Genomic DNA, 22,509 nt, shown 5'->3' with positions numbered 1-22,509 from the left:
TTGTACCCATACATAAATAACAAATAACGGAAATGATCTAAAAAAGAAAATCAAAGAAGCATTTCATTTTAGCAAGTAGAATGTGAATTAAAACCATGTATTTTTCTCTGCTTATATTACTTATAAGAATGCATCCAAATGCTATATACTATTCCAAATGTTTAGAACCGCTTATGTTTAAAGTGCCTTAATTGCTGTTTATGAATTAATTTCTTACACCAGTAAAAATTAGCGATTGTAGCTTTAGCAAACCTAACTAGTGAACAATCTTAATCCGATTGAATTTCTTGTACTCCAATTGTAAACTTGGGAGAGAGTGCTTCGTTGAGTGTATGACTAAAAAAGACAAAAAGGGTCAACAAATCTTAAACTATGATCAGGCAGAGCGATATGACTTATCTTTGAAAGCTCGGTATATTATGCTTAAAAAGTAAAATGATCTGAAGCTGTTAATAAAAAAGCAGCCAGGTCACCACTAATGGAGATAAAAAGTATTAACTGCAAGATATTAATTAGTGATTGCTTCCTTTTCTACACAGTCTCCTGCAATGCCGGACATCGCTGTGTGGCGTATTATGTTTGTGTGAAATATTTACCATATGCTTATCTTAAATACTATCTAAGCAGTATCTTGTAATTGTTTCTTCTTGTTCATCTTAACACTTATAACCTTCATTTTGCTGTAATAATAAAGACAATAAAATATCAGACTGAATGGAACGTTAATAAAGTCAACTCTTGTTTATCTTTGTCAAGGTGTAATTCCCTTGTATTGTTTGTATTGTATGGTTAAAATTGTATTCTTTTGTATTCTTTCATTCACAGCACATTTTCATGTCTCGCATGAACACCCCACCCCTTCCTCTCACAAAATAAAAGACAGCTTTTCCTTTCACGGGCTATGTCATGTCCTCTCGTCTGTCCGTCTCTTATGCTTTCAATGACAGGACTAGTCATGCCAAGAAAGGTGTAGTTGGAATCCTTAGGGCACTGTAGGTCTATTGGTGAAAGTTTTCTTAAAATTGTTTGACGATCAACGCTTTTGATAAGAGATGGTGTGGGAGTCCTATGAACTGTTGTAGACCGAATTCCGATTACTGGAGGTGTGAAGGTAGGTTGTTACACAGAGAGAGAGAGAGAGGTGAGTGTATGTGCGATGAGTTTTATGTGTTTCTTTGCTTAAAACTCACGCTCTCCGCGTAATTTGCTGTCGTGTGAAGATGTCCTACTAGGGTAGAGTCGTACAACACATCGTGCTATAACTAAATGACTAAACACAGAAGGGAGAAAACTCCTGGTGAATTCAGGATTTGGTCTAGAATTGATTATTTCCCTTTAACAGCTGGGAAAAAAAGGGGGGGGGAGTCAACCAAATAGGTTATGTTTGAAAGTAGACAAGTTGTAGCTCACAAAGCGCCATTTTCGCAGTAGTTGCAGGTTACTGAATTAAACTTGGATTTGTACCCAAACAGCTGCTAATTACAAAAAATAGTAATATTTAAAGACTAATGTCTATTCTAACTTAACTTTTACTTTTTCTGTAGAATCGGGACGATATTGAGAAATACTAAAAAATGAATTTTATTTCTAGTAAGGTTCAAGAACAAAACAAGCAATATTGCAATTCTTACTTTAAGAAAAAAAATGGTCGTTTAAGTCTCGATAATTGTTTTATTGTCTTTACGTTTTTTTTCTATGCAATAGACGGAATATTGCATTTTAACAATCTTTATCAAATCATAGAGATATTGCTTACTTTAACTAAGCACAGATGTATCTGTTTTGCCATTTCTTTGTCCCGTACGACTTGTCAGGTAAACAAGACATAATGTCAAAACGATATAAAAACTTCAAATGACCTGAAGCAGTTCTACGAAACTGTTTACAATATCTAAAATGAAATGACAATCTACGCACCTCACAGACACTATCACAATATATATATATATGATGTAAGTGTGAAGACTTCAGCTTTAAAATAAGTTTAGACATATTCTACTTAAACTGAAACTGTCCTGTCTTTTTGAAGCGTATAAAGATACAACGGCGCCTTCATACTTACCTGTGGAGAACCTTACTCGAGGTCTGTGTCTCAACAAACTTTCGTTTCTCACCTCACAGCTGCTGCATGTACAGTGTTGACTAGGCAACATCCATCTGTGACGTTCACTGTCATCAAGGCCTCTAGAAACTCACTTTCATCAGTAATAATACTGGCAGTATAATCCTTCTTGATACCTCACTCGTTATTAATGGTGACTTTTTTGTCTCTGCAAATTAATGAACTTTGACAACAGGAAAGTGAGAATAGGGCAAGAGAGACATGGCTTATTTCTTGACAGTATTTTATTCTTATGTTCTGTCTCAGATATGTTTGTTATTTTGATTTATTCTACGTTGAGGTGGTCTTTGATGTGTGTAACTGGGGTAATGGGTATCATAAAGTGTGGTAAGATTAGTACAAAATAAGTTTTGTTTAGCTGGCCAATGGAGGTGAAAATGTTCTCTTTTTACGATGTAATGATTCTTAATTCATTTTTGGAGCATATTTGTCTAAAACTCCACCACAGCTGTGTTATTGTCGCGTGTCGCGTGCTGGCACATCCCGAGCCGGGGCTCTAGAGGGTAGGAGGGGTTTGATGCGTCACTATTGTATGACGCAATTTTGTTTTATTTTTGACGTTGTTTGGGCACGGCTGGAGGAGGAAAGAAACAGTAAAGAGCGGTCCCCAAGGGGAAGAGTGAGGTAAGGAATGTTTTGAGAGCATTTCAGTGAAATTATCCATGTGTGAGTCCGTTGTTGGAAGGGAGTAGCGCGTGGTAGATATAGGTGTTCCCTTCCGTCCTCGACCCATTTTTTTTTCTTGTGTTTCCTTCCTTGTTCCTTTTATTTCGTTAGTTTTTTTTATATTATTATTAAACGTATATTTGTAGTGGTCTCATGTGTGCGTGTCGATTGTTCTGCACTGGAGAGCGATTGGATTCATTGCTACACGCGACAATTATGTTTACAGAAATTTTAAGACGTAAAGTTCACTCTAACAGACGAACAACTTTGCTGGACCTATGTTCTATAACCAATTAAAAATCAGATTTTTTAAACTCTCTACCTCTCAAACACTTAAGGAAATACATATAAAGGTGAAGCATACCTAATATTGTAAAATTCATAGTACGAAACCTGTTATTTTTTTCTTATTAAAGCAGAATAATATTTATGAAAAAAAATTAAATTTTCAATGCGATATAGTTCACTCTGTGGAAAAGATAGCTGATTGAAAATAGTTTTTTTTTAATCCTAAGATGTGAAGAGTTTCCTGAAGGTCACTTCTTGTTGTCACTTTTGTTAACAGTCTTATTATAAAGGTCTAGTTATGTCAACAGCTCCATAAACCAATTGATTTTTTCTCGCCGTGTTTTTATCGCACCTGTAATATGTTAGCATATAAAATATTAAAAAGAAAAAGAAATTCTTTTTCCTAAACCTTTGGACACGGTGCAAGTGTTCCGTCGTTTGAAGAACATTGTACCTACCTAGTTTCACAGACCTCGGAAATGTTGCCCTACCTCTAAGTAAGCTTCCCCCACATTTCTCAAGAAGGTGAAAAATAATTATGAAGCAGGTGTAAAATAATTTGTTTCATGTTCTGCTACCTACTGCAGCATGTTATTCTCATGTTAATTTTAATCGGTAATTTAATATGAAGGCTACAATAATAAAGTAGTTCGTCATTTTGTATGTGCAGGATTATTTCCAAAACATCCATACCATGCCTTCTTCGAATCTCACAGACAGGACCTTCGCAAATGTCTGTCACGGTCTCGGACAGCAAGTGGACGATGAAGATTTTTGTGACGTCACTGTGGCGGTTGGGGGAAAAACATTCTCGTGCCATCGAGTGGTGCTGGCCTCTGTGTCCGAGTTCTTCAAGATGTCACTGAAACCGTATTGGCGAGAAGCTTCCAAAGGACAGGTTGACATCACCCACGAAGACGTCTCTCCGGAGGCCTTTGGATATTTGATGGAGATCCTCTATAAGGGCAGAGACATGGTTGACAATAACACCGCAAAGGACATCCTCAAAATGTCTCTCTACCTGCAGATTAAATATTTAGAAGAGTACTGTGTCGAGTTTCTACAAGAAAACCTTCAGCCTGCTGTTTGTTTGGGAACTTGGCTATTTGCTCAAAAATACGATCTGGACAAGCTGGCTAAAACATCCCTCAAGATGGCTGCTGAGGAAATTTCAATCGTGTCGACACAGGATGATATGCTGACCTTACCCAAGTCTATGCTTCTTATTCTTCTGTCCCTACAACAGAAACTCGTCATGGACGATGTCTGTAAGACCATCCTGCGCTGGGTTGAAGCGGATCCCGATACAAGAAAGATTCATCTGGACGAACTACTTCCTTTTATTTGCTTTACTGAGCTCAGCTCAAATTATCTGTGCGAGACGGTCATCTACCTCAACCATCCTTTCAGGGATGTCATGCATGGTAATTAAATTATAAATCAACTTTGCTATATATATATATAGCCAGCCCCACTATTGTTCTTTCTTGTAGCTCTTTATAAACAAAGGTAAGGATATAAAAAGGGAGACGAAGTCCTTGTTGTCTTCTAATTTGAGCTAAACTAGTAGTACTTTGTTTTTCTTTTACACCAAGCCATGGTTCGTACAACCCTAACCCTGATTCTTAAGAAAATTGGTGCATTTATTATGAAGCTCGTTTTCATGAGAGTCTCAAAGAGAGAACATGTAAATGTAGTTAATTTCATGACAAATCGTCTATTTTTTTTTTTTGTTTCGAATATTATACTTTTTAAAAGTATAATCTTTTTGTTTGGAAAGTTTTGCTATGATGATTTTGTGCAGGTTCTGCGCTTTTTTTATTGCAGTCTCCTCTACGCTTTTTTTTCATATATGTCTGATTATGTTGCAGAACAAATTAACGAAGCTTTGACTTACAACATTAAAGGTCAACAAAAAAACGATGTAATAGTCAGAAGAAGGATTCTCGCACGGCAGCCTCGGCCTCTAAACACACCGAAAATCAAGAACCGTCTTGTTATGTTTGGAGGTTACACTGAGAGTGACAAAACGTTGAAGAACACATACGTTTTTAACTTGAAAAACAGTTTTATGAAGCCTTACATTCTCGCCCCCATGCCTGAAGATACTGGACTGGACTTTGCCAGTTGCACGTGGTATAACGAGGTTTATGTCAGCGGTGGATCCCAGTTGCCCACCTTCTTTGCTGTCTATAAACCAGGTGACAACGAGTGGGAGGTGCTGCCCTCTCTACCAGACGAAGGTCGAGAACAACACGCCATGGCTGCTATCAGTTCTTCCATTTATGTTCTTGGTGGACGTCAGAAAATGGCTGATGGCGAGAAAATGATTTCGTCAAGTGTCCTAAGGTACAACACAAAGACCAAAGAATGGAGCGTGTTCTGTCAGCTGACCCTAGGTGTTCGAGAGACCACTGCCGCTACCCTCGGTCACCGCATCTACCTGTTTGGTGGGGTGGATAGTCATGGAGCCACCACAGACTTGGTGCAGTGCGTAGACACCCTGGGTGGCTGCACCTATCAAGCTGGAAGACTTCCGACACCTACGTGCGGTGCGCGTGCACTGAGCAATGGAGGACGTATTTACGTCGTGAGACCTGAAGGGGATGTCTTGTCTATGTGGGAGAGCTTTCTCTTGGCTGAAAACATAGAAAAACATTTGTCTGACAGGAAGAAGAAGAAAGAAAGCAATGATCACTCGTCTGACGTAAGTAAAGTTTCTCTTGCGACCATTTGTCTTGTAATATAGAGGACAAACGCTAAAATATTATTTTACGGCCTTTCACAGAATTTATCGCATTTTGCCAATCCATAGAAACAAATTTAGACAAAAAGAGAAAAGAGAAATATGTGCACATACATCTACAAAATTATCAATACGTACATAGGTAGGTACACCTAATTCCACTTGATGCAGGAATATAAGTTAACTCCATATCTCTCCTTTCATCCACGTAATATACTCACTATTTTTTTCACTTTTCATTTTTCACAGTTTTGATGTTGTTGTTATTTTACTTTTTTGCAAGCGGTTTTGCTAGTCTAAAGTATTGAAATGTTTTATGATTAAAGCGATTCTTTGCCTCTGTTTGATGTCTTTTCAGATGATCAGTTCAACAGTCAGCTTTAGAGAGGTTGGCAAGTTCACTGGACGGCGTCACTTCAGCGCCTGTTTGAATGGAGGGGAACTTATTGTGTGTGGTGGCGAAACAGATGAGCAACAACTGTTGGCAGAATTTGAATCAATTTCACTGGAAGACGGAAAGACTTCAAAGAAATCTTTGACTCTAGTTACAGGGGCAGCGAAGTTTGGTCTTCATTTAATAAACGTCCCGCTGGCGTTCTTAACAGGTGATGACACCTTTGGGTTTATACTTCTACGCTGCCAGAAATCCTCAACTTTTATTTCAAACATCTGAATAAGCTTAGAGAAAAAATGCTTATGCAGAATTTGCAAAAATACTGTTCTGGTTGCTCGGTATGGAGTCCTTAAAATATTGCGCAGAGAACAACAATATTAATATCATCAAATCACAGATGTCCAGGGACAAGCCTAGGTCTTAAACGATTTGCAGCCTTGCTAATGTATTTGGACTCATGGAGGCATGTATCTAAAAAGTGGGCACTGGTTATTTAGTCAGATTTGTACATGTTTTATCATGTTTCACAATTAAGGAAGAAAACCTTTAATCTTGACAAGAGTTAAGAGAAGAAACATTGGTCTTTGTAGACAATTGATGAGGAACATTTTGTCGTATATCATAGACAGTCATTAAAATTTTGCCAATTCTCAGAAATAAGCACAAAAAATATCGTGCATGGTGTGAGAGCATGTACAAATACCAGTAAATCTGTAAGAACATTTTTCATAGAGAACGTCTTTCTATACAATGCCGACGCTTAAATAATGAAATATCTTGAAATATTCACACAGAGAAGAGTACGGAAAATATTTAAGTAATGTCGTATTTTGTAAATTTTATAATATTATTATGCAGGAACAGCCGTCACACATCCATTTCGGGTTGGGGACCAAGTGGTACTTTGCCCTCGCGAACAGCAAAGGCTGCAGAGACTATATCCACATTATCGTGCATTTCAAATGCAAATTCCTTGTGGAACTGGCTACATCACAGGTATTTAATTAGAGTGCTCACTTTTTCACATTCTGCTTAGTAATGTGAATATATCAGTTATATATGTGCGTTGAAACCAAAATGTTAAAACATAAGAAAATGCTAGGTTGATAACTTGTTTTGTTAAAGCAGTTTTTATAAAACTTTGCACGAAACTCAGAAGTTGGAAACTTTACGAATATTACTGATATGCATGACTAACAATCTTTGTGCAGAAATTAATTCTGAGTCGGTCACAGTCGATTTCCCAAACATTTTTAACTGGAAGGGCTCAACAACTCAACTACAGCATGCTCCATGATCATCGCAATTACTTCCTTCATTCCTGCTGCTTTATCTCCAAGTATTCTGCTAAAATCTGGTGCTTTACTTTCATTGCTGCTATTTCTACTCTTACTGAACAAATAACGGAAAAGATTTTACAAAAGAAATTAAAGAAGCATTTCATTTAAGCAAGAAAAATGTGTATTCAAACCATTTATTTTGCACTTCGGTATTACTTAAAAGACTATATCCAAATGTTATTCGCTTGTTGTTTAAATCGCTCATATCTAAAGTGCCTTAAGTGCTGTTTACAAATTAAAATCTTACTCCAGTAAAAATTAGCGATTGTACATTTGGTAAACCTGAATTGTGAACACTGTGTTGTACTCCTATTGTAAACTTAGTAGATATTGCTTCATTGAGTGTATGAGTAAAAAAGAAAAAAAAGGGTAAACAAATCCTAAACTAAGATCAGGCAGATGGATATTACTTATCTTTGAAAGTTTGGTGTTTTATGCTTAAAAAGTAAAATAAACTGATGTTGTTAATAAAAAATGCAAACAGATCACCACTAATGGAAATAAAAGTATTAATTTTCCGATCATTAATTAGTGATTACTTCATTTTCTACACAGTCTCCTGCAATGCCAGACATCGCTGTGTGGCGTATTATGTTTGTGTGAAATATTTACCATATGCTTATCTCAAATACTATCTAAGCGGTATTTTATAACTGTTTCTTTTTGTTAATCAAATCAATAAAATATCAGACTGTATGGAAGGTTAATGGAAGCCAACTCTTGTTTATCTTTGCCACGATGTAATCCGTTTGTATTGTTTGTATTGTATGGTTAACATTTTATTCTTTTGTATTCTTTCATTCACAGCACATTTTCATGTCTCGCATAAACAAACACCCCTTCCTCTCACAAAATAAAAGACAGCTTTTCCTTTCACGGGCTATGTCATTCCTCTCGTCTGTCCTTCTCTTATGCTTTCAATGACAGGACTAGTCATGCCAAGAAAGGTGTAGTTGGAATCCTTAGGGCACTGTGGTCTATTGGTGAAAGTTTTCTTAAAATTGTTTGACGATCAACGCTTTTGATAAGAGATGGTGTGGGAGTCCTATGAGGTGTTGTAGAGGGAATTCCGATTACTTGAGGTGTGCAGGGAGGTTGTTACACAGAGAGAGAGAGAGGTGAGTGTATGTCCGATGAGTTTTATGTGTTTCTTTGCTTAAAACTCACGCTCTCCGCGTAGTTTGCAGTCGTGTGAAGATGTCCTACTAGGGTAAAGCCGTACAACACATCGTGCTATAACTAAATGACTAAACACAGAAGGGAGAAAACTCCTGGTGAATTCAGGATTTGGTCTAGAATGGATTATTTCCCTTTAACAGCTGGGAAAAGGAAAAACAAGTCAACCAAATAGGTTATGTTTAAAAGTAGACAAGTTGTAGTTGACCAAGCGCCATTTTTGCAGTAGTTGTAGGTTACTGAATAAAACTTGGATTTGTACCCAAACTACTGCTAATTATAAAAAATAGTAAGTAATATTTAAAGCTTAATGTTTATTCTAACTTAACTTTTACTTTTTCTGGGACGATATTGAGAAATACTAAAAATTAAATTTTATTTGTAGTAAGGTTCAAGAACAAAACAAGCAATATTGCAATTCTTACTTTAGTAAAAAAATTCAGACACATTCATTATCATACATGATTTAATAAATTTTGAAAGGGAATGGAAATCTCTTCAAGTGAGTCAGATGTTACATAATGAAGATCAGTTATTTTCAACATGTATAAAAATAAAACTTTACTGCTTAAGAACAGTGTATGCAATGCTTTAAATAATATTGCAATGTAATTAGGGTTGATTGTAAACAAAACGTTAAGCTTTCTTTTTAACAAGACAATTCAGTTTTAATACTGAAAAAAATTCGACACACAAACTAAAGCATGATTTGTTTAAGCGCCACGTGATTTAACAATTAAATCCATTTGTTTAACGTTCAAAACATGCATATACTGTTCATATATATTTAATTTAACTATTGTTGTCAACTAAATAATAAAGTTTATGCAAGTAAAAAGTATATGCAATATCAAAAATCATGTATATTTAGCACGTGAATGATAAATTTGTAATGTAAAATGAGAACTGCAGAATAAAATTTTATACGAAAGCTATACAGCAATCAGCACCATAAATAATAGGATTAATCAATTAAACCCTCAAGAGTTTTTCACAATAAAAAAAAACTACCCTAAAGGTTCAAAAGACATTTTAAAAAATTGTTTTCGTATTAAAAATGCAGATTTTTAGCTTTCATTCTCTTTCATCTCTCAAAAAAACTGTAAAAATGGCCTTGGGTTTATCCTCCAATGATTCTCAATATTTTACATTACAGATTTTTTTTAATGTAACTTCGTAGGTTGATAGATCGAAATATATATCTGATAAAGAAATACATTTTCATTAGTTGAATTTCAATCATGGTAAGTAGTTATTTAAAGCAATCATAATGCATTTACATAAACTGGGGACGCAAACACAATGCCATTACACTAGAAAATACTGGTTATAAATTGGAAAAGATAAAATGATAAGATCATTGTCAAATCAATGAACAAATATTATGGCTTTGATATTACATCTATTGTGGCTCATCCCACTTGCCAAAAAATCTTAACAATAAAAAATAAATAAAAACTAAGGAAGTTTCAGATCACTTCTTTACAGAACCCACACTTGAAAAAAAAGGGGGGATGACTCTCTGACCTAACAACGAGGCTATCCTCTTATCTTTCGTGGAAGCATAATTTAAAATAATCAAAAATGTCTTTTTACCCAGACCCGTCGTAACATTAGATGAATATTTATTTCCCTGCTGCATTATTTTTCTTAAAAATGTTTCGATCTAACTTTACCAGTTAAACGAGATTTTTAGCATCATTAAATCAACATTCATTTTCTTTTAAAGAAATAAGTATTTGTTTCTCAAATCTTCATGAAATATTGAAGATCATGCAATCATTTTATTCACAATTTCAGCAAGCGTGCGAACTGTCGCCTCTCCAGTGACGAAGGGGAGTAAGGTGAGTTCCACACCTGTGTCTTTGTACACCTGATCGATCATCATTCTCGACGAAATTGAATCGAAACCCAGGTCTACAAGGCTGGTGTCCATGGTAACCAGTGAGCGATCCGCGATGGTCAGGATCTTACAGGCCAGATTGGTGATGTATGAAGAGCAAGTTTGTTGTCTTCGCTCTGGATCCAGTGATTTCGCAGCATGAATATCGACGGTGACTTCGTTCCCTCCTGTCTGTTCATCTAAAGACACAGACATTTGTAGACGAGCGAGCAGCGAGTGGTCCGAGTTCCCTGCTAGCCGCCTAGCAAACCTCTTCTCGTCTAGCTTCACGGGAGAGCAGTGAGGCCAGTTCAGCATCAGCAAGGGAGACAAACTGTCTCGAATTTCCTGTACAGACATTAGAAGGTAACCAGAGGTCTCAAGTTTCTGTTTGACACTTTCCTTGTCGCTCAGTAGTCCAACATTCAGTGGTCCCCAGCTCAAAGACTGAGCAGCCAGACCGAGGCTACGGCGGAAGTAGGCCAGCCCATCCAAAAAGGCGTTTCCGGCACAGTAGTTTGTCTGCCCTTGGTTTCCCAGTACTGAAGCAATGGACGAGTGCATTACAAAGAAGTCAAGAGGCATATCTCTGGTTAGCACATGGAGGTTCCATATTCCCTTAACTTTAGGTGACAATGCCTTTTCAAATTTTTCTCGAGTCATGAAAAGAAATGACCATCATCAATAACAGCCGCCCCAAAGAAAATACCTTTCAGTCTGGCCTTAGGGAATCTCTCCTGCAAGCAAGTCAAAGCATCTTGTGTTTGAGCAAACTTGGTGATATCTGTTTGAAAGACTTCGATGTTACAGTGAAATGTTTGAGAAAGTGCAGTAATGTTTGCAATGTGGTCTTCGCTGGGGGATCGTCTTTGCAGTATTGCAATATTTCCTGCTCCATTCTCTGCGAGGTACTTTACACAGATCCACCCAAGTCCAGTAAGACCAGCTACAACAATGTAAAGACAGTTTTTATCAAACAAATTTTTGTCGTCCACTTTAAGAGACAGTTGTTGTAGACTAAATTCTTTGAACTCTAAGAGACGGTACAAACCATCACTTCTTAATTCAGTGGCCATCTTCCTACAAGACTGCAAACAGTCAGCCATCTCTGACAAGCTCTTGATGTCCTGATTGTTCAGCCAGTGCTTTACCTCTGGAACAATCTTTCTCATGATTAATGGCTGGAACAAGTGTTGTGTGTCAACGACTTCATATTCAACGTTGGCAAAGTGGCAAACAAGGTGAGAATGAGCAGGTGTAGTCATCAAATATTTACAGGTGACAAGATACTTTGCATTCTCCCATTGTCTAGCAAGAAGCCCCATGATTACATCGTCGAGGAGGACTAAAGACACCAGCGCCGTTGACTTGACCTTTGTGGTGTGCAGGTCTTCTGAGGTCATGACCTGTACTGATGCCACTGAGTCTCTGGACTTGAGTATCATTTCCATGATTTCTGCAAGACTTTTGTTTGTGTCTGGTACAATGATAGTGATGTCAGTAGCCTTGATTTTATCAGCCAAAGAAAATAGAAGGACTAGTGTTGTCAAGTCACCAGGATGGTAATCAGGAATGGCTGATGTCTCAATGGCAGTCTCTGATGGAACAGTCACAGTGGTTGCTACGTGAACTGGACAGCAGGAAACAATGAGGTTTTGTGGTTTCTCTGCTGACTGCCAGATTGACTCCACGGCAAAAACAGGGTGCTTGTTTGGGCCAACAGTACTTTCTTCTAATGACATGCCCATCTTAAGGAGGTGAGGTGAAGGAAGGGCGAACAAGTGTGGCTTTACCACTATTTGGCTTGCATCAGCTCTGAACACCTTATCAGTTTTGACTGCAACAGGACTAGCTACTCCATTTATGTCTTGAGACATTATAACAACATTAGAGTTTAAATCCAAGTTAACTTCTCTGTAAAGTGGAACACCTGTACCTTTATCAAGCACTGAAATATGATTGAGAAAGACTTTGTTTTCTGTTATGATGTATTCTCTGTTTTCTCTATGTTCATATGCAGAAGAAAAATAACCTGCCACGGATGAAAAAAACTGTGAGGTCATCCGGTTCACTGGCACCTGGATGTCAGCGATGAAGACATTGCTGTAAACCTTCTCAGCATGCACTGTGCGCACCAAGCCCCAGAGTGAGGAAGCAGCTGGATGTACTATTACTTCTGATCTCCCTTCAGGACTTGGCCATGCCCCGAAAGTGCAGACAATTACTGGTATAGTCAGCTTCTTGTCAACTGCTAGGCTCAACACACTTTGAATGATGCCACAAGTATTCATTAAAGAAGTTCCAAGTTCATCACAGGTTATGCCATTGGTTATACCAGTGTGGCAAAGAACAAGGCAGGCTGAATAGGTTTCTGTACCTTTCATCAACTCCGACATCTCTCTCTTGATTTCGGTCCACTCTTTGTGTGGTGGCTTTTTCCTATCATCTTCATTTTGTTATCTGTAGGCATGTCAGTGTCTGAGCTGGTCACCAGGATCAACGCATTTTCAACAGCCACGTCCCGATCCCATGAATCAGACACAGGATCCCATTTCATGGTCATCAACATTGGAAGGTTGCAGTCTGATTCAGCATTTATTTTGTTCACCACATACTCGTCCAGTATGGCCAGGGTGTGACCGTCTGCAGAGTAGAGGACACAGCTGTAGCGAACCCGCTTATTCTCTTCACTGGCTATTCGAGTATGGACATACATGCAAGTCTCCATCTTGCCGAACACCTTCAATTTGTTAACGGCTTCAGGTAAATGTTGCTGCTCGACCTTAACACTGTTTCCCATTAAGACCACGGAAGACTGCATCATGGCATCGAGGACCGCAGGGTGTATAGTTGTACTAATGAAATCTTGACATACTTTTGGGGAGGGCTTGATACAAGCCAGACACTCACGATCGCCTTTGAAAGCGTGGTCAAGTAGAGAAAAGGATTCTCCAAAATTGAAATTTAAATTTCTTAAAGCAGTCTGTATTGTATCTTTTACCACAAGCTGCTTGCACTTTTGTTTGATGTGAAGGAGACTTATCTGGTCTGGAGCACAGGTGGCTGGAGGTAGATGATCTACCTTTATATTTACAACAAGGCGATCATTTCTGACGATGTCAAATTGCAAAGAAGATTCCTTTGAAAGACTTGGAATGTCTGCTTTCTTGATATCAAGCTCAATAAGATCGTCTTTATCGGCTGAAACTGGACTCATGAATGTAGCTGAAATTAATGCCTGGTTGCCGAAATCATTGCTCAACAATTTAGCTATTGCGAATCCTGCTTCAAGATACAATGCTCCAGGGATGACAAACGTGTGACCAACAATGTGATCGTATACAAAGCTGGTTGTGAAAGTGGAAAGCACTATCTTAAACAAATCTCGAGTTTTAACGGTAATGGGATACAGGAAGAGATGGTGGTTCACCATTGGTGTGCCGCTTAGAAGCATAGCCTGGATCTCTGACCTCCTCAAAGAAGTTTTCTTGTCGAAAACATATCTTGGTAACTCTGTTATCTCGTGCGAGGTTTTGAACAGGGCTTCCCACTGGATGTCAGAACCAAGTTCGTATAATGATGCAGTCGCCTGTAAAAACACCTTCTTCTCTGGCTGCTTAGACATTGATGTTACTACTGGTACATCTTCATTTGGGAAGATATCATGTATGTGTGCTTTTAGCACTGCTCGAGGGCCAATCTCGAGAAACACCGTTTTCCCGGGATTTTTCTTTCGGGCGGTTTTGACAGCCTTGGAGAAGAGGACTGGTTCCCGAAGGTGAGTGGTCCAGTACCGCTGATCAGGAGCGACCGTCAACTCTTCTCCAGAGACAGCAGAAATGTACTGAACTGTAGGAGGCGAGGACTGCAACTTTTCTAGAGCCCTGGCAAGTTGAGCTATGCATGGATCCACAAACTGACTATGGTAAGCTACAGGGACATCGAGACTGATGACTTGCAGCTGTGAACCATCGCTGGCGGAAATGGAGGACAACTTTTGGCGGACTTTAGTCAGTGTGGCTGGGTCGGCGCTGACTGCGCAAGACACGGGGCTGTATTCAAGAGAAATGTTTGCGTTCTTGAAGTCTTTTAATGCTGCTCGAACTTTTTCAACATTTATGTTCTTCACAACTATCATTTTTCCGCCGGAAACTTGTGTTAAGATTTGTGACCGGAAGTAAATGATGGCTACAGCAGATTCAAGACTTATGCAGCCTGCAACATAAGCGGCAGCCACTTCCCCGACACTTTGCCCGAGTACGCAGGCTGGAATGACACCAAGACTTTTCCAAACAGCCACCAGCGCCACCTGGCAGGCAAAAATAGCAATAGGGGACAACAAGTCGTCCTTTGAGCAGTCTTCGTTCTTGAAGCGTTCTACCAGTGACCATTGACCTTTAGTGAATTTTTTCAAAAGAGCATCAATTTCTTGGATGGCGTCCCTAAATGAAGGAAACTCGTCCATCATCTGTAAGCACATACCCGGCCATGCTGTCCCCATACCACAAAAGACAAAGACGATATGAGGGTCGCTTGCTGCTTTGGTAACTACACCATCTGCAAGACACTGAGAAACATTGTCGATAAGATCGTGGATGTCTTCAACAATGAATGCCTTTCTGAAGCGATGGTGATCTCGTCTTACAGTGCCCGTGTAGGAAATGTCTATCAAGTGCTCTTCAGCCTCAGAGACGCTTTTGAAAGAGCCGTTCAACACCAAAGCCTCCTCCTCGCTCATCATTTCCATTGATTGTTTCAGCGAATGTATACTTTTCCCCGAGAAGCATATGATGCTTGACTCGTGTCTGCTTGTATTTTTATCTTTATGATGACGGAGTTGATGAGTTTGAAAAACTGCATGGGCGTTTGTTCCCCCAAACCCAAAAGAGTTGCAACACGCCATCTTTTCCTCTTTTTTCCATTTTATTGGCTGACGAGGGATTATGAGCCCAAGTTCATTAAGATTAATCTGAGGATTTACCTCTCCCCAAAGAAGGGAGGGTACTATGAGGTCGTGATTCATCATCAACAGGACCTTAATGACCCCTATGGCACCAGAAGCAGATTCTAGGTGACCGACATTAGTTTTGACAGACCCGATGTACCTGGTGCGGGGATCACTTGCTTCTTTCAGAAATTTACCCAGAGCATTGGCTTCAACGGGGTCCCCTGCTGGGTTCCTGCACCTGTAAACATTTAAGATGTGACACATGTGATATTTAGGTCTAAGAACATGAAAAGGTTTGGGGAACAAAGTACAAGAAATGAGTGGCTAAGTAAGTCAGTAAATACAGTAACGACTTAATCATCGGTAAGTTTGATGTCAAAATTTGACTCAGGACAATGTAAACCTATACGTAGTCAGAACAGTTTTTGGCACAAAATTTCTTACTTGATTCTAATTTAACATGCAACAAAAGGACGACAAAGAAAAAAAGACGACGATGATGATGATGATGTCTGATAATTGATGATTGATGATTGATGAATATCGATGATGGGTAGCCATGTTCTTTCAAATATAGTTATCAAGGCTATTTTACCATGGGCTTCAATATAATCAACTTTGTAAGCGTCGATCTTGTGTTTCTTGTAGACCCGCCTCATGAGTTTTACTTGCTGTTTCCCAGACGGGGCGGTCATGGGGTCACCGTATGGCCATCCTGATTGATGCCTGTCACAACTGTGGCATAGATTTTATCGTTGTCTCTGATTGCCTGAAACATTTACCATGACAGTATGTAAAATATTTGTTAGCAAACAATAAGATCAATAAGTGTATTTAATATCTTATTCCTAGTCTCATCTACCTAATTTTTGAAAATCATTCAAATATTTCGAAATTTGATAATTTGGGTTTTACAAAAATTCGCGTCACCACCAACTAAGGCTATATCAACTCATAGAAGCAGCTCTTGTCCAAAAAGAAGAATGAAACAAATGCTTCTTCGCTGTATCTGGAAAGTAGAAAGTTTTGTATCTATTGGATACTTTTGTACTGATACTTACATCCTTTAACCTCTTGAGAACCACGATGCCGCAGCCCTCAGCCCTGGCGTACCCATCAGCCTTAGCGGAAAACGTCTTGCTGAGACCCTCAGGTGAGATCATGGCACTCTTACTCAGCTGAACGAACATCCCCGGGTTGCCCATGTAGTTTGTCCCTCCACATACCGCCATGTCACAATCCCCTGTAATTCCAATTGCACTTCGGTTATCAAACAAGAATATACACTCAGGCATCTACATTCTTGGTTACAAAAGTCTTGCGTTTGTCTCTTTTTTTAAAAATCAGAAGAAAACAGCCTTTAGCCAGACTTGGACAGCAACGATGCATCATATAAAGTAATTGAAATCTGACCTCCGACCAACCAAAAGATGACATCCAAGTTTATTATAGAATAGGTAAAAAATGTTTTAACACTTCCAGACGGCTTCTTAAATCTGTTTCGTGTGAGGGGTTCAAGGCTGAAAGTAAAACCAAGGAAGATAACCAAATATCTCCATGAATATTTATTCCTTGTAAACATAAGTACTTTTTTTAAAAAATTGAACAATGTTTACCGTTCCTGATTGCTTGGGCACCTGCATGGATGCAGACGAGCGCAGATGAGCAGGCGGTGTCCAGAACCATGCAAGGCCCCTGGAAATTGTAGACATACGACACTCGAGCCGCAAGTATAGCGTTTGTGGCCCCTGTCACCCCATACCTGTCTGTCTGTGACCCAGCACTCAGCAAACAGCTATGATCTGAATTCATAGCCCCTTCAGAGAAGCAAAAAAAAAAAAATTCAATTGCCTTTTAACGAGATACTTCACACAATTAGGTGGACATGTGGTTGACTGAATGCCAAAGATAAACAAAACACTACGCTGAACAAGTAATTGTATAAAACTGCCTATATTGTCAGCATACTGCGAGAATTGCAAAAAAAATTTTAAATGTATCGTCTTAAAAAATAAATTGCTATCAATAATTCTTTTTTATTTCCCTGTAAGTTTTCTGGTAAGTAGTCGGTTTCATTTTAAAGAATAGGATTATAATCCCTGGTAAATAAATTTAAGTAAAATTTATTCCTGTTGGTGGAGAAAGTTAATAAAGTCACAAACAATTTGCTTTCGTTAAAAATTACCAATGAAGACGCCAGTATTTGTGCCAGAGATTTTTGCTTTTGTCAAGCCGCCATCTTCGAGCGCCATGTGTGTACACTCGAGAACAAAGCGCTGCTGGGGATCCATAGAGAAGGCCTCATAGTCGTTGATCCCAAAGAATCCATTATCAAACTCCTCGATACATCATCATCATCATCATCATCATCATCATCATCATCATCATCATCATCATCATCATCATGAGCAGCAGCAGCTTCGTCGTCATTGTCATTGCCATTGCCATTGCAGTCAGTAAAGCATTTATTCCAACGTACCTAAATCACAATCGTTCTCTTATTCAGAGCACTTCCTCCTATGGCTATAAATAGATTAGTAAACCTATTTAGGTACAGTTCCTGACACGGACATTCTAATTTATGATAAATTTTTCTGAATAAAACATAAACATGTGAATGCTCACCCTTTGACAAAGCCAGCTCTCCTCACATTGGTTTTGCCTTGTTTGTTGGGGTCCTCATCATAAAACACTTCCCCATTCCACCTGGAGGGCGGGACCTCGGTGATGTGGTTTTCACCATTCAGGAGAATTCTCCAGAAGTCCCGGATGTTCTCTGCTCCCGGCGTCTTACATGCAATCCCGATAATTGCAATGGCTTCATCGTCTGCACTCTCCTAAAAGAAAAGGTTTCGTGATAAATGTAATCACAACAGTCTTGCCAAATGCTAAGGCCAGACCACAGTGCGATCGTCCTTAAATTAGTTAAGATACGTTAAGTCCTTAAAGGAAGAAGATCAATATTTTAATTTATTTATACTTTGGCTTCAAATCCAAAATGCTCAGTTCGGACATCTAAAATAATTGTGAAAAACATAAACTCTATTTGAACCAAATTATTTTACTAATAACTATCCGTCTTTTGTGATAAAAAAAACAACTTTGATCTACATGTGATTGAGAAGATATAAACCCTCTGTTATAAGGACCGCGACGAAGCCAGTCGAACTTCAACTGAGCGCAGACCATACACAGAAATGACAAAGACAAAATTCACGTAACAAACAAAACTAATTTAATGGCCACAAAAATAATACTGATAGGAATCAAAAATCAAACATTCAAAACTCTCACATGAACAAATATAGATCAGCGCGAACAATCCAACAAACAAAAAATAGATAAATTAAAATAAGACAAATCAGCTGCCCTGTGCACAGGCTAATCTCAGTCACCGTATATACAATACATCACCCGCACGCACTGCAGGGTGACAGTTTAGAAGTCCGTTGAAGATGTCCACAGACGGCAGCCCGCCCTCTGGCCTTGCTTGCCGCTCTAAAGACGTACCCCCACCCCTCTGTCTTCTCGTCCAGATGCGATGATGTGGGCCGGCCACTGGTCACGTGAGCTCCTGCTCGAAGATTCCTGCTCTAGGTGTTCAGTCGAAAGCCTTTCCGCACACTGGTGTAGCGGGGTCGCGAGTTCACTCGCCGACGAGATGATGATGATGGTGCAGGGTGGACGCTCGACACGATGACGGACAGCAATGCAAACAAAGGATGTGAAGACACGGTGACACGAAGGAAGAGCGAAAAACAACAACAGGTGGAAGAGTGAAGAAGAGTGAAAAATAAGCCTGTAGATAAAACAATTCTTACAATCAACAGACGTGTTCCGAAACTGCTCAATTTCTAAAACAATATTTTCACACCGACACATATATCTGACCATCGGACTAATCCTAAGATTCGTCAAAAATCTAATGTTGATCTTACACAAATCCATACAACAGGAAACGAGTACGCGCTACAAGCGTCGCGACCCGGCAATCACGAACGTTAACCTAACAAAGTACAAGTCTTGCAATCAAACATCGGACTATGGCTTTGAACATAAAAGGATTCTCTCACTTGCACTTCCACCGCCACCCAAGGGCCCCTTACAGACTAGAATGGTGTGGAACCCGACAGAATGGATCTCTACTCACCCAAAACGGCTTGTGGCAGATCGGTCGATACAAAAATGAAAAACTCTGACTGTCATGGCCACGGTCCAGCACCGTCTGTTACTTGATGACGACTACCCATGACGTCAAAAAAGGAAAAAGTAAAATGACGCATCAAGGAAGCTGTGCGCGCGCGCGCAAGACTTAAGACAAAGAGGGGACAAAAGCGTGAAGAAAACACCTAACGATAGGCCAGCTCAGTATGGGAAGCATGCAAGGATGACAGCACAATCGCTGACACGCGACAGAGAAGATATAGACCCTCTGTTATAAGAAGATTGTAAATATTAAAGTAACATTTCAAACCTTTTGGAGACTCACTCCTCTTTGTTTTTTATCTTTAACTCAATCACACATACACACATTTCAAATTGCAATGGTAAGTCTGACTGCGTTGGCTAGGTAAAGTATTTTAGTGTGTTTGTGTGTATGTGTGCTTCCTCTTTCGGCAACATCTTGGAACAAGAAAAAAACCCACTAAATCTGTACAAAAATAGTAAACAAGCAAAGGTCCTTGACCAGACTATACCTTATAATTTATTTCCCGAACCAGAGTATACGAATACGAATACGAATAACTCATTTTGCTAGGCCTTTGGGCCCATTCAAAAGGATTGTCATGCAACATGTCACAATAGATATAGAGTGTTATTTTCGTAGAATAGCATCTCTTTTCTTTGCCGCTAAATATAAAAACTTGGCAAGATTGGACAGTATTGTATCATTACTTGTTGACATAAGCATCTGCAGTTTGGAATTATTTGGTCTAGTGGAGTACATTGTCGGAATGAAATTTTTTCTCAGATCTTTCAGGCATGGACAACATAGTATAAAATGGAACTCATCCTCTTCATCAATTTGAAACATAGGGCATATTTTACTTATATTATTGTCAGAATATCTTAAAGTATGTGTCATTATATCTGAAATACCAAATCGAATTCTCACTAATGCATTTCTGATGAAACTATTAACATCTAAACTCAAATACATCTCTCTGTGAGTCACAGATTTAATTGACTTATAGAAACTATACCTATCACTGCTATTGATTATAAAATCCCATTCTTGCCAGTGACAATCAATCAATCTTTGTTTAAAACATTTTATAAAATTGCTTACTGATTCCACTCCTTGATTTAGCCAAACATGTCCAAAACCATATCTAAAAAGAAGTAACCTGATCTCAGATACCCAGTTTTTGCTTTCCCTTATTGTCTAATTGTTCTAACATTTTGTAAGCTCTCCATGGGAGTCTTTGTTGCTCCATCCTTGTTAATTTTATCCAATATCTGACACAGCTTATGTATATGCTAACGAAAAGTGGATATCTGCCAAAATCACCGTATATCATCATGTTAGGAGTGCGTGTACCCACACCCAAAAATCTTTTCATAGCATATGTGTGAACTTTTTCAATTTCTATACAGACATTTCCATGAAGGCCCCAAACTTCGGCTGTATAACATAAGACTGGTTTAACTTGCATGTCAAATAGTCTGGTAAAAACATTAACAGAATGGTTTCCTATTTTGTATAATGTATTAATGATGCAGAATACTGCTTTCTTGGCCTTAGCAGTTAGGTCTTCAGACGCACGGGAAAAACTTAATCTTGTGGAGAAGTAAAGGCCTAAATACTTATATGTATTTACCACATTTATTTGCATACCTCCATAGAGCCACCTTTCACTCGCTGCTAAAAATCCCCCTTTTCTAAAAACAACAATATTACTCTTGTTTAGATTAACATTTAGGCCCAGTCGTACTGATGCGTTATATAAAGTATTTAGCTGGTGTTGTAGTCCTACTATAGTTTCGGACATCAATACAATATCATCTGCAAATAAAAGAATGAATATTTCCATAAATTCATGTGTAAAGGTTGCCCCATGTTTTCCATTATTCATAATTTCTAAAGCTAGCTCATTAATAAAAAGCGAGAAAAGTAGAGGGCTGCACACATCTCCTTGCTTAACTCCCTTTGTGCACTCGATGTAATTCGTGAAATCGCCTCCACATCTCACACGGTCTTTAACCGATTTGTACATATTTTGGATGCATGTGTGTAGTTTACCATGTATACCATGTTTGGTAAGGATTGGCCAAAGTAATTTTCGAGAGACAGAGTCGAATGCTTTTTCAAAATCAATAAATGCTACATAAAATTTACGATTCATAGCAAATTGTTTCTGGATGATGGCAAATAATGTAAAAATATGGTCAACCGTAGAACGATCTTTCTCGAACCAGAGTAAATAATAGGAGAAGCTTATATTTATGCCTATATATACACACTACAAATTTTCCATCAACTTTTCTCCAAAATCTCTAAACACGGCAATGAAACAATATCATTCAAAGCCTCTTACCTCATTTCCACTTGTTGACTTACTTTGGTCAGAATTGTTTGCTTTTACGACTAGTAGCTCAGGAATAGAGTCGCTACCATCCTCTGAGGAGCTGGACACAAGCACACTGTGAGGGCAACCCATTTTTCTGGGTCCGATATGTTCATCTTTTTTTCCAATGCAACTGTTTGTGTCTGCAGATCCCGATTGAAATCAGATTGTCGTGCACCTTCCCTTTTAAAGACAGGTAAACATTGTTTTGATGTTTGTCCTACTCTGTCTTCGTTTTGATTGGCTATGTACACGTTGCCGAAATTTCATTCGCCGATTTATGCATCTTCTCCTACAGGTATGATTTCCCCGAAAAGTCTTTCCAGACATCCACAGTAATCTCTCACCTCTGATTCGCCCTTTCTTTTGTTCCTTGTG

At 38.8% G+C, this 22,509-nt stretch overlaps 3 protein-coding genes across 3 annotated transcripts; 1 reads left to right on the top strand and 2 right to left on the bottom strand.

Moving 5' to 3' along the window:
- The first annotated feature begins 2,631 nt into the window (after nt 1–2,631).
- LOC112568164 (kelch-like protein 25) lies at nt 2,632–8,144 on the top strand. Its single transcript, XM_025245322.1, has 6 exons — nt 2,632–2,746; nt 3,747–4,500; nt 4,948–5,783; nt 6,181–6,427; nt 7,075–7,212; nt 7,428–8,144. The coding sequence occupies exons 2-6, from the start codon at nt 3,771–3,773 to the stop codon at nt 7,511–7,513; spliced, it is 2,037 nt and encodes a 678-aa protein (XP_025101107.1). The 5' UTR covers nt 2,632–2,746; nt 3,747–3,770; the 3' UTR covers nt 7,514–8,144.
- A 1,043-nt stretch (nt 8,145–9,187) lies between these two features.
- LOC112568109 lies at nt 9,188–15,676 on the bottom strand. Its single transcript, XM_025245209.1, is given in 3 exon segments — nt 9,188–11,291; nt 11,294–13,002; nt 13,005–15,676. Coding segments are annotated over 3 exon segments (4,854 nt in total). The 5' UTR covers nt 15,362–15,676; the 3' UTR covers nt 9,188–10,503.
- Nucleotides 15,660–22,334, bottom strand: LOC112568108 (phthiocerol/phenolphthiocerol synthesis polyketide synthase type I PpsB-like). Its single transcript, XM_025245207.1, has 7 exons — nt 22,102–22,334; nt 18,188–18,399; nt 17,748–17,908; nt 17,179–17,379; nt 16,624–16,805; nt 16,158–16,331; nt 15,660–15,800 (listed from the first exon to the last, which is right to left on the bottom strand). Exons 1-6 carry the CDS (start codon nt 22,222–22,224, stop codon nt 16,254–16,256), a joined length of 957 nt encoding a protein of 318 aa, XP_025100992.1. The 5' UTR covers nt 22,225–22,334; the 3' UTR covers nt 15,660–15,800; nt 16,158–16,253.
- Nucleotides 22,335–22,509: the final 175 nt, after the last annotated feature.

The sequence above is a fragment of the Pomacea canaliculata genome, linkage group LG7 (assembly GCF_003073045.1).
Source record: "Pomacea canaliculata isolate SZHN2017 linkage group LG7, ASM307304v1, whole genome shotgun sequence".
NCBI lineage: Eukaryota > Metazoa > Mollusca > Gastropoda > Architaenioglossa > Ampullariidae > Pomacea > Pomacea canaliculata.
The sequence above is the reverse complement of the archived record's forward strand: the minus strand, read 5'-3'. Positions and strand labels throughout refer to the sequence as shown.